General features: G+C 58.2%; 2 protein-coding genes across 2 annotated transcripts; one reads left to right on the forward strand and one right to left on the reverse strand.

Annotated features, from left to right (window-relative positions):
- The first annotated feature begins 2,318 nt into the window (after nt 1-2,318).
- Nucleotides 2,319-6,472, forward strand: CCDC69 (coiled-coil domain containing 69). Its single transcript, XM_003210398.4, has 8 exons — nt 2,319-3,312; nt 3,681-3,826; nt 3,911-3,986; nt 4,131-4,204; nt 4,341-4,442; nt 4,926-5,045; nt 5,287-5,384; nt 5,488-6,472. The coding sequence occupies exons 1-8, from the start codon at nt 3,165-3,167 to the stop codon at nt 5,654-5,656; spliced, it is 933 nt and encodes a 310-aa protein (XP_003210446.1). The 5' UTR covers nt 2,319-3,164; the 3' UTR covers nt 5,657-6,472.
- LOC100547801 (cationic amino acid transporter 2-like) lies at nt 6,090-12,529 on the reverse strand. Its single transcript, XM_031555663.1, is given in 12 exon segments — nt 6,090-6,401; nt 6,404-6,786; nt 6,951-7,059; nt 7,331-7,497; nt 7,742-7,884; nt 7,956-8,058; nt 8,371-8,507; nt 8,704-8,926; nt 9,032-9,168; nt 9,364-9,529; nt 9,662-9,817; nt 9,925-12,529. Coding segments are annotated over 12 exon segments (2,406 nt in total). The 5' UTR covers nt 10,295-12,529.
- Between the last annotated feature and the right edge of the window lie 63 nt (nt 12,530-12,592).

Here is a 12,592-nt window from a genome sequence, read left to right on the forward strand (position 1 = left end):
GTAGTGGAGCCGGGTCTGCCGGGAGCCGGGCTGGGGGTGCGTGGTGAGGGCTTGAGGGAGGTGGGAGCTGGCGTGGAGATGCGGTTTGGGGCTGGGAGTTTGCGCGGAGTTTGGTTTGCGTGGAGTTGGGGTCTGTGTGGGGTTAGGGTGGCGGGGAGCCCCACTTTGCTGTGCTGTTGAGGTCCCGGAGGTCCCGGTCCCGGAGCAGCCACCTGCCGTGCTGCATCCACGTGGGGGAGAAGCCCCACAGCACGTGGAAGCTCATACCGAGGGGGTGCAGCATCAGTGTAATGGTGTTAGAAGTGCTTATTTCACATAGGATTCGTCCCCAGCTTGATGCTTGCCATCCTCCCATAGCATCCTCCATGTCCCAGAAGTGGTTCCCCCCTCCCCACCCTTGTTCCAATGTACCCATCCTGCCCAAAGTTACACTCTTCCAGGGAAATGCTTTGAGTCCTCCAGCGCACGGGTGAGGTCTTCTGCAAGTTAAACCTCAGACATTATCACCCTTTTCTTTTTGCCACGCTCACACTCCTTTACCCCCCACCATTGGCCTCAGGGCTGTTTGTGAGTTGGATGTGCTGCGTGCTGCTGTCGATGGGTGCTGGATGGGCAGCAAGGAAGTTGGCACAGCCCCGCAGTGCCCCCATGGCCCTGTGCAGGGGGGCAGTGGGAACACACAGCTGAAACACTGCAGGATGTGGGGGGGGAGCAGGCACGGCCCCGCAGCCAGCAAGTGTCTTATTTACAGCACTCGAGAGCTTGGCTGCTTCTCTGTATCATGGAAAAAACCGCTCTTCTCTGTGTCATGAGACCAAATGCTTCTGGGCTGGTTGATGACGCTGAGAGCTTGCGGGAAGGGGGGCACGGGGCAGGGAGAACCCACAGCCCCACGGCCCCAGGTGCTGAGAAGCACACATGTACCGAAATGCGGAAATTTCAGTCTGCAGACACCTCCCTTCCTGCGCCCGCTCTCTAACTCTTCTGTTCATCCACTCAGCTTGCTGCAGTTTGCACCCCACACAACGTCCCCGCTGCTATGACTCAGGTGCATTAATCCCGAAAGCAGCGCTGAAAATCCCCTTTATGGCCAAAAGAGGTAAAGGAAGGCACACAGCACAGCCACCCATGTCCTCCTGCCCAGGGCACCGCAGCGCGCAGTGTGAGACCTCCACCCTCCCACTGCTGATGGATGGGCCTTTGAAGCACATCCCTTGGGGTGGGGAACCCCAGAAACCCCCAGGACAGAGGGGTCCCCACGGGGGAATGTGACCGGCCCCATGGCAGAGGTGACTTTGGGGTGCAGCAGCAGCCGGGGGAGGCACTGCTGGGCAGCCACATCCTCCCCAGCAACAGCGGCTGATAACCCTACAATTCAATGATTCTGTGATAAAGCAGTGGGGGCAGGTGGAAGCCCGGCTCCAGGGGCCCCTTCCCCTCCATTTGTGCTCACTGCTTGGTTGGATGCCTTTCAGAGAGATCAGGGCTGAGGCTTGGATGCTTTCCAGGGCTGGGGTGAGTTTGTTTTGGAGATATAGGAACTATATGTAGCAGCGGGAGGCAGGGGAAGGTCAGAATGCAAAACGTGGGGCTGTCGGCGGCTGATCCGACTGTACAGGGGTGAGAATCACCCTGAAACAACCGCTGCAGGAGAGCAGCAGAATGCAGGCCCCATGTACCCTGCACTGAGCATCTGCTGAGACCTAGGGAGGTGCTTTAGGGCCATCAGCCAAATCCTGTCCCCCCTCTCCACAGGCACTAAGCAATACCCAGCAGCCCAACTGGGATTTGAATGTTCGTTTCCTGCCTCTGTGTGATTTCATTTGCTTACCACAACATTGCGTGGTTTCGTTGCTTCGCGTAAAGCAGGAAAAGAGGAAGAAAACACAGCGCACAAAAGCACTGAGAGCTGAGGCAGAAGCCCACAGCTGCCTGCAGGTGCATGGGTGCACACACACCTCGAGGTGCTGCAGGTTCAGGGGGAAACTGCTCAGAACTGGCCCTGAACAGTTTTGCTCCACCGTTAGAAATATTTTGTTGTAAGAATTTGAGTATATACATGTATGTTTTAATTTTGTTTTAAGCTAGAGGGTGGTTTTGGCATGAGCCTCTCCAAACCTGAATGCCTCTCCAAATGTCTTCATGCTGAAACATCGCAGAACCAGAACAGCAGCACCTGCAGACATTCTGTGTGGTTCTCCCAGTGCAAACCCCGCTGCAGCCAGAGCAGCTCTGGGGCTGCTGTACACGTGTTTAGCTTTCAGCCACTTGGTTTTGGTTTTTGTGATGAAGCTCTCCTCCAAGATAGAGGAGCACTCAAGAGCTCATTGAGCTGCAGACACTCAGTTGCTCCCAGAGGTGCTGTCACCTGCAGACTTAGGGCAGGTATTCAGATCTGGAAAGGCTGACACACTTCTCACCCCAGGCAATGGTTCCGGAGCAGATGTAGTTGCCTGAAATCAACTTGATGGGCAGCAAAGAGGCTCTGAGGCTCCATTCCACTGAACGTGGGCACAGGAGAGAGGGAAAAGTGCCCCAGAGCCGTGCTGGGGACATGGTCTGTGCACAGCCGGTCCCTCAGCATCACCTTCATGCTGCTTTGAGCACCCTGGGCTGCATCCCCCTGGCTGTGCCATGCCATGCCCTCTCACAGTCTTCTGATCAGATTTACATCTAAGACCTACTTCTGGAAGGTGTCCCCAAAGCCTCCATGGCCATTGTGCAGCCATGTGAGGCACAGAACATGCCGTGGCATTTCCACCTTGCACCCTTCCCGCAACTGAGTCTCAGACACAGGGAACCCTTTGGCAGGCTTGCCTGGCTCTTAAATCCCCATTTCCCATTCCCAATGCCCTGAAGGATCAGCTCGGGGCTGGAGCTGAGCTGCAGGCAGGGAAGAGCCCGACCTCAGCATGCCGCGTTCACACTGCACACGGCAAATCCCGGCTGCCTCCACCAACACCATAGAAGGGCAGATGCAGCCGGGGCTTCCCAGAGGCTCAGCGTTCCCGGCTCTCTGGCAGCACGCTTCCGTGCAGCTGCAAAAGAGGGGCAGCAAGGGAGCGGAGCAGCACCGCTCCTGTTTGCTTTGCTTTGCTTTTTTCTCCAGCCAGGCTCCCTAATGGGGTTTGTATTTGGTCACGGTGCATCCCAGGGAAATAGGGATGGAGGAGGGTGAAAGGGACTCGGACAGAAGTTTTGCTGTCCCATCCTATTGTGCATATCATGTTTTTCTTGGCCAGAGGCAGCAAAAAGGCAAGCAACAGCAGGGAGCGCCTGGCCAGGAGCTCAGCGCCTGGAGGACAGAGAATGGTGAGAAGGAAATGTCTGTCTCCATCGACGCACTCACTCAGGGCATTGCTACAAAAGTAAAACAGTAAAACAGTCCCCATGAGGCTGATGGAGGCTCGGGGTGATGCCCCAGCTCCAGCACGGGAAGGGATGAAGAAATCCCAGTGGCATCCCAATGGTGTCGTAGTGGCATCCCATCATCTTGGACAGATCGGCCATCCCCGGGGCAGGAGGCAATAGGGTTGCCTCCTCTCACAGCCTGCTAACGCCATCCCAATTAGTGCTAATTTGCACTGAGTGTGTTGGGAGGAGGGATTTGTCCAGTGGAAGAGAACGGAGGGGCTGACACCAGCGGGATGTTCCCGGTTTCAGCCCCGTATGTTTTGCAGCCAATGGAGCCGGCAAGGAGCAGGCAGCGCTGGGGGAGGAGCACGGTGCTGAGGCAGTGAAACTGCTCCAAGGACAGGAGGAGGAGGAGAGGCTGCGAGGAGCCCGGGCGGCAGAGAATGAGGAACAGCGAGGTGCCAGCACCCAGGTGGGTCAGGAATCAGGATGCTGCGGGGTGCACTGCTTGGCTGCAGGGACAGCCTATGGGACATTCAGAGTCTGTCATCTCCAGGTGGAAAAGGGAGAGGACCTGGAGCTGAAGGAGAAGTTTGATGCCCTGAGGAGAGAGCATGAGGAGACCCTGCAAGGTGAGATCCCTGGGCGGAGCAATGTTCCCCACAACCCCCATCCGCTCCCCACAGCCTCTCCAGTTCGTGTGGGGCTGTGGGACGTGGGGATGCCACCGCTGGTGTCTTCGTGCCAGTGACACTCAGCTCTTGTTTCCCCGACAGAGCTCCAAAGAGTGCACGAGCAGGAGAAGCTGCTGCTGGCAGAGTCCCACCACAAGTCCCAAGAAGCTTTACAGGTACCCATGGGGAAATCCTCAGCCCTAGGAGGACCATCTTGGGGTCTCCGGTGTGCCGTGCAGTCCTGGTGTTATTGGGCTGCCTCTGCTGGAGAAAAAATCCCAGCTGCCTCCTGCTTCTTCCCCTGCTGCCCAGGAGACCATCGCCGTGCTGAAGTCCCAACTGCAGTCTTTCCAGGACAGGATGAAACGGGTGGAGGAATCACTGCTGAGCAGGGACTACAAGAAGCACATCGAGGTGCTGGGACACACAGCTGGTGGCCTTTGAAGGACACCCAGGGTGCAAATATCGTGGAGTCATAGAATGACTTGGGTTGGAAGAGGCCTTCAAGCCAATCCAGTTCCAACCCCCTGCCAAGGAAGGGCTGCCACCCACTGGATCAGGCTGCCCAGGGCACATATTGGTGTCAGGGAGGTGTCCTGTCCCTGGGAGGTTGGCACAAAGCTTCTCTGATGGAGCCCAGCAACGGATGCACAGGGGGCACTGGGACAGCTAAAGGGGTGAAATGCCATTCCTGGGAGGCGTGTGGGCTGTTTGGGTCTCTTGAACAAGAGTGAAGGGCAAATCTTGGCACACTGAATGTACAAACCCACTGTGGGCATGAAGGACCCCAGCTGCGAGCACCATCCCAGCAGGGTCACACATGGGCAAATAAGCCAAGGTGGAAGCACCAAGTGCCCACCCCGCTGCCATTCTGACCCTCCTCCCCCGTAACCCTAGGAGCATGGGAGCCCCAGTCCCTTCTGGGAGCAGGAGCTGGAGAGCTTGCACTTTGTCATCGAGATGAAAAATGAGCATATCCACGGCTTGGACAAGAAGCTGCTGAACCTGGAGAGTGTGGTGGGTTCAAGAGGGGTGCAGATGAGTTTTGGTCTTTCTATCTCTTGATATTCACCCGAATGTATCTCTTCTCCCCACCTGAATACTGACCAGTATCTGTGGCTGAGTGAAGCTGGATGGAGCCTGGTTCCTCCCTTGGGGCAGGGAGGTGCCACTGAGATGGCTTCCCACTGAGCGCAGCACTGGGGAACACAAGTGGGTGCTCCCCAGCCCTCTTCTCACCCTGGTGTTCCCCTTGCAGGCAGAGAGAAACCTTCTGCTGGAGGAGAAGGTGAAGACCTTGCAGCAAGAGAATGAGGACCTGCAGGTGCGCACCCAGAACCACCTGGTGATGACAAGGTAAGCACACATCCATCAGCTTCATGGTCGAGGGTGGTACCTGAGGAGGCACAAGGGACAGTGGTGGGGACTTGAATCCCACAGCATTGCCCTTTGCCCACAGGCAGCTGTCAGAGGAGCTGCTGGCCATCCGTGGGGCGCTGGAGAAGGAGTCGAAGCTGCGGGAGCAGGCTCACCACGAGAAGGAGGAGCTGCTGTACCGCGTGCTCAACGGGGGGGATGGCTGCCCCTTCCCCATTGCTGCCAGTGACGTGCCTCTCATCGCCACGTAGTGCACAGCCCAGGGGGTGGCACGGCTAGGAGTGCCCCCACACTCCAGGGCTGGCCCTTGGGGTGGCCCTGTGCAATGGAGCACTTCCCAGGACGCCTGCACCTGCCTTTCCCCGGCCTCTGCTGCAGGGGGGGGCACGCTGTGCCATTCCCACACCCCTTTTCTGGGGGTGAGCAGGGTCAGCTGGAACTCACAGACGTGTGTGGGGGTTGGATCTGACCTAGCACTTGGCTCTGAGAGTATCCAGCATCAGTGCTGCCTGGAGGTGGGATGGGCATGGGATGTGCTGGTCCCATTCCTTGGGGCAGGTGGGCAGTCAGAGCTCCCTGCTGCCACCTCCATCTCCAGCATCAGCTCCCAGGGACCTTTCCCACGCCCAGGTATGACCCTGCTCACTGCCACACCACAGCCGAGCCCTGCCTGTCCCTCTGCAATCAGCCGGCACCACCAGCCTCATCTTCTCTCCCAGTGCTGGGTAGAGATGCACACCTGGGAGCAGAGCATCCTTCCACAGGATGCCAGCAGGTCACATCCCCCTGCTCCAAGCCAGGGGACTCCAACAGGGCCGTGGGGCCACCGCACATAGATGGACACAGGTATGGGCTGGATGCACACAGCACTTTCCCCTGGGCACACATGAGCGTGGTGGAACAGTCACCACTCCAGAGGTTGTCATCAGTCTGTCCCCTCCTTGGGGCTGTGTAGTCGGGGTGTGGGTGTCTGTGCGTGTGTTTGTGTGTGTGTGTGTGAGTTGTGCACTAGGCCAACGTGCTACTGGCTGTAACAATGACAAGTTGATGAGAAGCAGCAGCCTCGAGAACCCAGTGTCAGTGTTTTTGGGGTCTGGTGGGGTGGCAGAAAAATAACAAAACCAGCAAAAAAGCTTGACTGCTTTATCCTCTCTGAACAAAGCTCCTTTGGCAGGGGCTTGCCTTGAGGGTTGGGGCTGCTCAAGGACAGCAGCTCCCTGTGCACAGGGTGGATGAAGCCAGGTGCTGGGGACCAGGCCGTCCCTTCCAGCCCTCCCCAGGCACATGGGCACTGCATCCCCAGCGCTGTCCTCCTGCAGCTCCCGGGGCTGGTGGTTCTCAGCACTGTGCCAGATCCCATAGCCAAAGTAAATGAAGAAACCTGGGAGTGGGCAGAATAGAGTGGGGGGCTCTCTGCCCTCTCCTCCAAACTCTTTGGGCCATGGATCAGAGGACGGGATGCTCCCACTGCCCTTTCCTAGTAAAGCAGGCATCTCTCCACCATCCACTTCCCACCAGCAGAGCAAAGCAAGGTGCAGGGCTTACCAAGGGCCATCCAAAGCAGGTACCGCAGCCATGCGGCCGCACTGAGCTGTGCCATCAGGCAGCTGTTGGCAGTGATGCTGAGCAGTGGCAGGAAGGGCAGGCAGGGAACCTACAGCCGTCAGGTCATGGGGTCAGCCTGGACCCCTTGGGGGAGCTGCAGCCTACTTGGGCTCTGTGCTGTGGCTATGGCAAGGGGAAGCCCAACCCCATCACTGGGATATGGGGCTCTGAGGGGTGCTGCCACCCAGCCCCTGCTGTGGAAATGGGTGCTCATGGGGTGGTTTGGCTGATGGGTGCTGCACTGGGGCAGGAGGTGCTGCAGGTGCTCCATCCCCCAAATCCCTTTCCCTAGGGAAGGTCCCTGAGGCCGCTTTGCTCACCATGAAAGATGCTCTCTCCCGGCTCTGGGGCTGCCTCCGGACGAGCAGAGCGGCCACCAGGATTCCCAGCAGCAGCAGAACCAGGGCAGCCCCGCAGCCGGCCCCATAGGCATGCAGGCAGGGCAGCGCGGCACCGCTAAGCCCACTGACGGCACCGAGCAGCGCGGCTGCGGGGATACGGGTCAATGCCTTAGGAGCAGCTCCCTGCGGTGACAAGGGACAGGGGGCCGGGGTGGGAGCTGACAGCTCGGGACTGCCTGCGTAGCTTTTAGCATGGAAAGCAGAAAGAGAGAGAGGCTCCAGGAGAGGGCAGGAGGGAGCTCAGCGTGTGCTGCAGGGCGTGATCCTGCCCACCCCGCCACGTCCCCACGGGTCCACCCACACCAGCTCTCCCATAGCCCCCATGTGTACCGATGGCCAGCAGAGCCCAGGACACCACGGTGTAGGAATGCGGGGTGGGATGGGGGGGTGGCCGCAGCACAGCCTGCCACCAGGACTGTGCCACCGGGACCTTCCTCACAGGAACATCCTGGGTGCAGGGCTCAGGGCGGTACCTGAGCAGATGTTCAACATCAGGCAGTGATGCTGTATGTCCCCAACCCCCCAGCCCACCCTGCAGCCACACCTGAGCAGAAGCACGCAGCCAGCCACCAGTGAGTAGGACAGCAGTGTGCCAAGGGACATGGTGTCCACCAGAGCCTTCAGGTCAAGGAGGAGAGCCAGGAGAGCTGCGGGGATGAGGAGCACACCATGGGCCATGCTCTCCCTGTGTCACCACTGCAGCAGGGCTCAAGCTGTTGATGCTTCAAGCCCCTCAGCACAGCACCAGCCTTCAGCACCCCCTTCTGAGTCTCCAAGAGACCGTCTGTAGGAATTTCCCAGCTCCTCACTTTAGGGTTCCTGGTTCTGCTTGGCTCCCCCCACAATGAATTTAACCTTAAACGTTGCTTGAACCCATAGACAGGCTATATGGGCTCTATATAGGAGCTCTGAATGAGAACAACCTTGGTGGATAACAGCTAGCTCATTAGCTTGCCCACCTGCCACTGCTCCAGACACCAGCGTGGCCACCACCGGGCACTGACGGTGACTGACTTTGGCCAGAGGACTGAAGAGGAGCCCATCTCGAGCCATGGCATACAGAATCCTTGGCATGGGGAACATGGAGCCCAGGAGGCTGCAGAGAGAGGAGAAAAGGGCAGCGCTCAGGAGGTGACATCCTGCACCCAGGGGAGCTCCCACTCTTCTGTACCATCTATCACCTCTTCAAGACCACATTGGCATGGCTGTCACCCCCCTTACCATCAGATAATGGCCAGCATCACAGGTGTGGTGTCCACAGGTCATCTGGGTACACCAGGACCCCCGCTCACCTGGTGATGAGGGCACACAAGGACCCTACAGCCACAGCGTGCTTTGCAGTGCCCCAGCCAACATAGTCAAAAGCCACTGGGAAGGGGCTGGTGGTGTCCAGGAGGTGGTAGGGCATCATCAAGGTGAGGGCAGCAGATACTCCAAAGTATGCCAGGAAGCAGACGAGGAGGGAAAGGATGATGCCCATGGGGATGGATCTCTGTGGGTCCCTCACTTCTTCCCCTGAGGAGGACAAGGTGAGGCTGGGGAGTGGATCTGCAGCATCTGCATGGGTGCAGAAGATTTACCACCATAGTGGAATTCACAACTCCATCACCTCTGGCTCACCTGTGGTAGCAATGCAGTCAAACCCAACAAAAGCATAGAAACAGGTGGCAGCTCCAGCCAAGATGCCAGTGAAACCATACGGCATGAAGCCTCCCACCCCAAAGACACCAGTTTTGTTGTCAGACATGGATTGGTTCCTGTGAGGAAGAAGAGAAGGAAGAGTCAGACGGCATAAAGGGGTCTCAGGATGGGACTTTGGCTCTAAGGCGTATTGTCAACAGAGCATGGAGAAATAAAGGAGAAAGTGGGATTTCCTAGGAGAGAGCATTAGGGGGCCACCCATCCATCCACAACCCCATGAAGGCAGCACTGGGTTGCAGAGCCACTCATACCCGGCCCCATGGGCTGCCCAGGGCAGGTCCTCCTCCCGCAGCTGCCAGTTGCTCAGGTCGCCTTTGATGAAGCCACTGGCTGTGATGAAGAGCAGGATGAGTACATTGAGGGCAGTGAAAGCTTTGTTGATTGTGGTGGACTCCTTCACTCCAAAGGAAAGCAGCCCTGGGGAGAAGAGCACAAAGCTGTCTGTGCCCTTGGGGTGACACTACGGTGAACATCACTGGGGATGGTAGAAATGAAGGACAGCAGAGGGATCCTCCTGCCCCATAGGCTGGTGTGGGGCAAGCACATTACCTGCTAGCAGCACCACCAGGCATGCAGCAAGGACATCGGGATGCTCCGCCAGCCCTGCGGAGTTGATGGAGGCATGGGCATCCAAAAACCTCCCCATCCTCTTGCCAAGGAGTTCATCAAAGGTAGCACTCCAGGCTCGAGCAACGCTGGCGGTACCTGGGGAGAGGTGATGGTGTTGACTTGGGCACTGCTGGGGATGCTTCCAATGGAGCTAGGCAAACCCACAGCCACCAAGCACTGGAAGGGTCAGAAGTGCCCTATACCGATGACATAGGACAGCAGCAGATTCCACCCAGCAATGAACGCCCACAGCTCGCCCACTGTCACATAGCAGTAGAGATAAGCAGAGCCGGCCATGGGCACGCGCGCCCCGAATTCGGCATAGCACAACCCAGATAAAATGGACACAATGGCTGCAATCAGGAAAGAAATAATGATACTGGGGCCGGAGGTGGTCTTGGCCACGTCCCCCACCAGCACGTAGACACCAGCTCCCAGCGTGCTGCCCACTCCCAGTGCAACCAGGTCAGAGGGGGAAAGGCAGCGGCGGAGGCTGGAGGGCACCGAGCCGCCCGGGGTCTTCCTGCGGAAGAGCAGCATCCAGGTGGAAAGCAGGCGGCCCCAACACGGCATCTGCAGGAGAGCAAAGAGATAGTGTGAGGATGCTGCATTGGGGGATGGCCTCAGAGGGCACCGGGGGGGACCACTGGCTGCCACAGGGATGTTCCCACTGCACCATAAACACACAATAACGCATCTCAGGCAGGGGACCGTGGTCGCCAATGTCACCAAAAAGGATGTCAGCCTTGCAGCAATCCCACACTGGTGGACATTGGTGCTCTGGGTGGTGCTGGGATCTGCATGCCTTCCCCTGGGAGCTCCCAGGACCACAGCGAGGGGCACCGCATGCCTTCACATTCCCGTGGTGCTGCACTGTGCAGCATGGAGTTTGGTCCCATAATCTGCTCTTCAAGGGTCCAGGAGCTCAGTCAGACACCCAGCCTGCCTTCCCACCCCACCCCCAGCTGCATTTCCCCATTGCACACCATCAGTCCCACTCAGACCACTTTTCCCTGATCATTTTGTTTTAATCAGAAGGTTATCAAAATCTAAAACATCTTCCTGGTAAGACCAACTACTCACCCTGGCAATCCTTTAGGAAAACTTCTCCAGCTGCAAAGTGAGCCTCAGACAGCCCCAGCAGCATCTGTGCTCACCCCTTGGGCTTAAATCCCTTTGGGAACACCCTGATCCTCCCTCTGCCCACCGCCCCTGCCCTCCGCTGACCACCGCTCTTGCAGTACAATGGGAAATCTATGCAGAAATATTTTTCCCATAATGCCTTCCAAACCGTACACACGAGCACACAATGCTAATGGGCTCAGGGACATCAGTGAGGGGTTTCCATTGTTTCAAAGCTGCTGGGGCAGGTGGAAGGGGGAAGCTCTTCTCTCCCTCTCCCTTTTCATGGTTGCTGCAACAGCAGCACCCATCCAGATTTGGGGGGTGCACTCAGGCAGTGACATCTCCATTGGAAGGGGACATCAGTAGGGAGGGGATAAAGCAAGGAATTACACAGAGCACACAAAGCACAGAGGCATGCTCTAAGCCCCACATCCCCAGTGCACCCCCTGAGCACCTCTGGGGCACTGAGCACAGCGTGGCACCAGGAGGAGAGCGGGGCCATCGTCCTGCAGCACAGCACAGACTGAACAAAGCCACATTTGTCACCCACGCAGCCTCACGAGTGAGGTCTCCAGCCACCAACGCCTTCCCTAGGGAACATTGCCCTGGGGGGGAACAACAGGGCAGGGGAGAGCAGTATGAGTGGCTCCCGACAATAGGGTGTCTGTGGTTCCCTGTGGGACAGCCCAATCCCATGCTGGCCATGGGCCATGTCACAGCCCACCTGGGGTCAGTGTTAGAGCCTGCGTGATGCCAAGGGTTTAGGTGTCAGCACCATGCATCTCAAAGTGGCCCAGTTTCCTTGTGCTGCTGTCACAGCAGGGACATCACTGTACCCTGTGCTGGTTGGGGAAACGTGCTGGCGGGGAGCAGGGGCTCACCTTGGTGCAATGGGGGCTGCAGAAAGGGAGCACCGTGCAGATGCTCAGCCTGCAACTCCACCCATGGCTTTGCTGCAAGGTCTTTGCTCTGTGTTTGCAGGGGGACCGAGCAGCTCTCCCTGCAGCACCCAACTCCTGCCTCACGTATGCCTGCAGCATCCAGCTCAGCATCTCGCAGCTTGCTCAGCACCTTCCCCTTAGCAGAAAAGGGGGAAAAGCCTCCCTTGGCTTTGGCAGAGGGCATCAGGGATGGGTGCTGCCTGCTCTGTGCAGGAGGGGGCTGAGTGCTGCAGGCGGAGATGTCCGGCAGAAGGAGCGGGGAGTGGGGCACCCTGGTGTTATCCTGGAGAGTGGCAGCAATGAAATTTCTGCAGCTGAAACATTATCCCTGTGGTCCCCCAGCAACCCCACAGCCTCACACACCTCTGGGGTTTCCTACCACCATCCCCAAGCCCTGGCAGGGACGGGCGGCATCGGGTCACCCCACACTGTGCTCATCCAAAATCACGGGGCTGGGATGGGGAGGGTGGGAGCGCAGCTCTGACCCCAAAGCCACGGCGGGCGGGGATTGGGGCCGGCAGCAGTGACGTTGTTAGGAGGGAAGGAACAGCTGCACAGCAAGGACGGGCACACGGCCACCAGTACGCCAGCAGCGCGCCTGGCTGCTCCACTACCCAACAGGCCTCGGCCGTGCTGGTAAGTGTGAGCTGCCGTGCAAGGGGCGTGCAAAGCAAAGGCACCGCGGTGCAGTGCAAGGGGAGAGGGGAGGGAGGGGGAAGCGATGGTGAGGGGTGAGAGATGCAAGCAGAGGGGGGGCTGAGGGGACGCTGGCAACCAGCCCCTTCTTTTTCTTTTTTTTTTTTCT

Source organism: Meleagris gallopavo, chromosome 15 (genome assembly GCF_000146605.3).
Source record: "Meleagris gallopavo isolate NT-WF06-2002-E0010 breed Aviagen turkey brand Nicholas breeding stock chromosome 15, Turkey_5.1, whole genome shotgun sequence".
Taxonomy (NCBI): Eukaryota; Metazoa; Chordata; class Aves; order Galliformes; family Phasianidae; genus Meleagris; species Meleagris gallopavo.

Excerpts from the sequence above, each read along its gene's own strand:
- CCDC69 (XM_003210398.4), top strand. The coding sequence starts at position 3,165 with ATGGAGGAGGGTGAAAGGGACTCGGACAGAAGTTTTGCTGTCCCATCC. Across the intron at positions 3,313-3,680 it reads CGCCTGGAGGACAGAGAATG|CCAATGGAGCCGGCAAGGAG; the intron begins GTGAGAAGGAAA and ends TATGTTTTGCAG. Across the intron at positions 4,205-4,340 it reads AGTCCCAAGAAGCTTTACAG|GAGACCATCGCCGTGCTGAA; the intron begins GTACCCATGGGG and ends CCTGCTGCCCAG.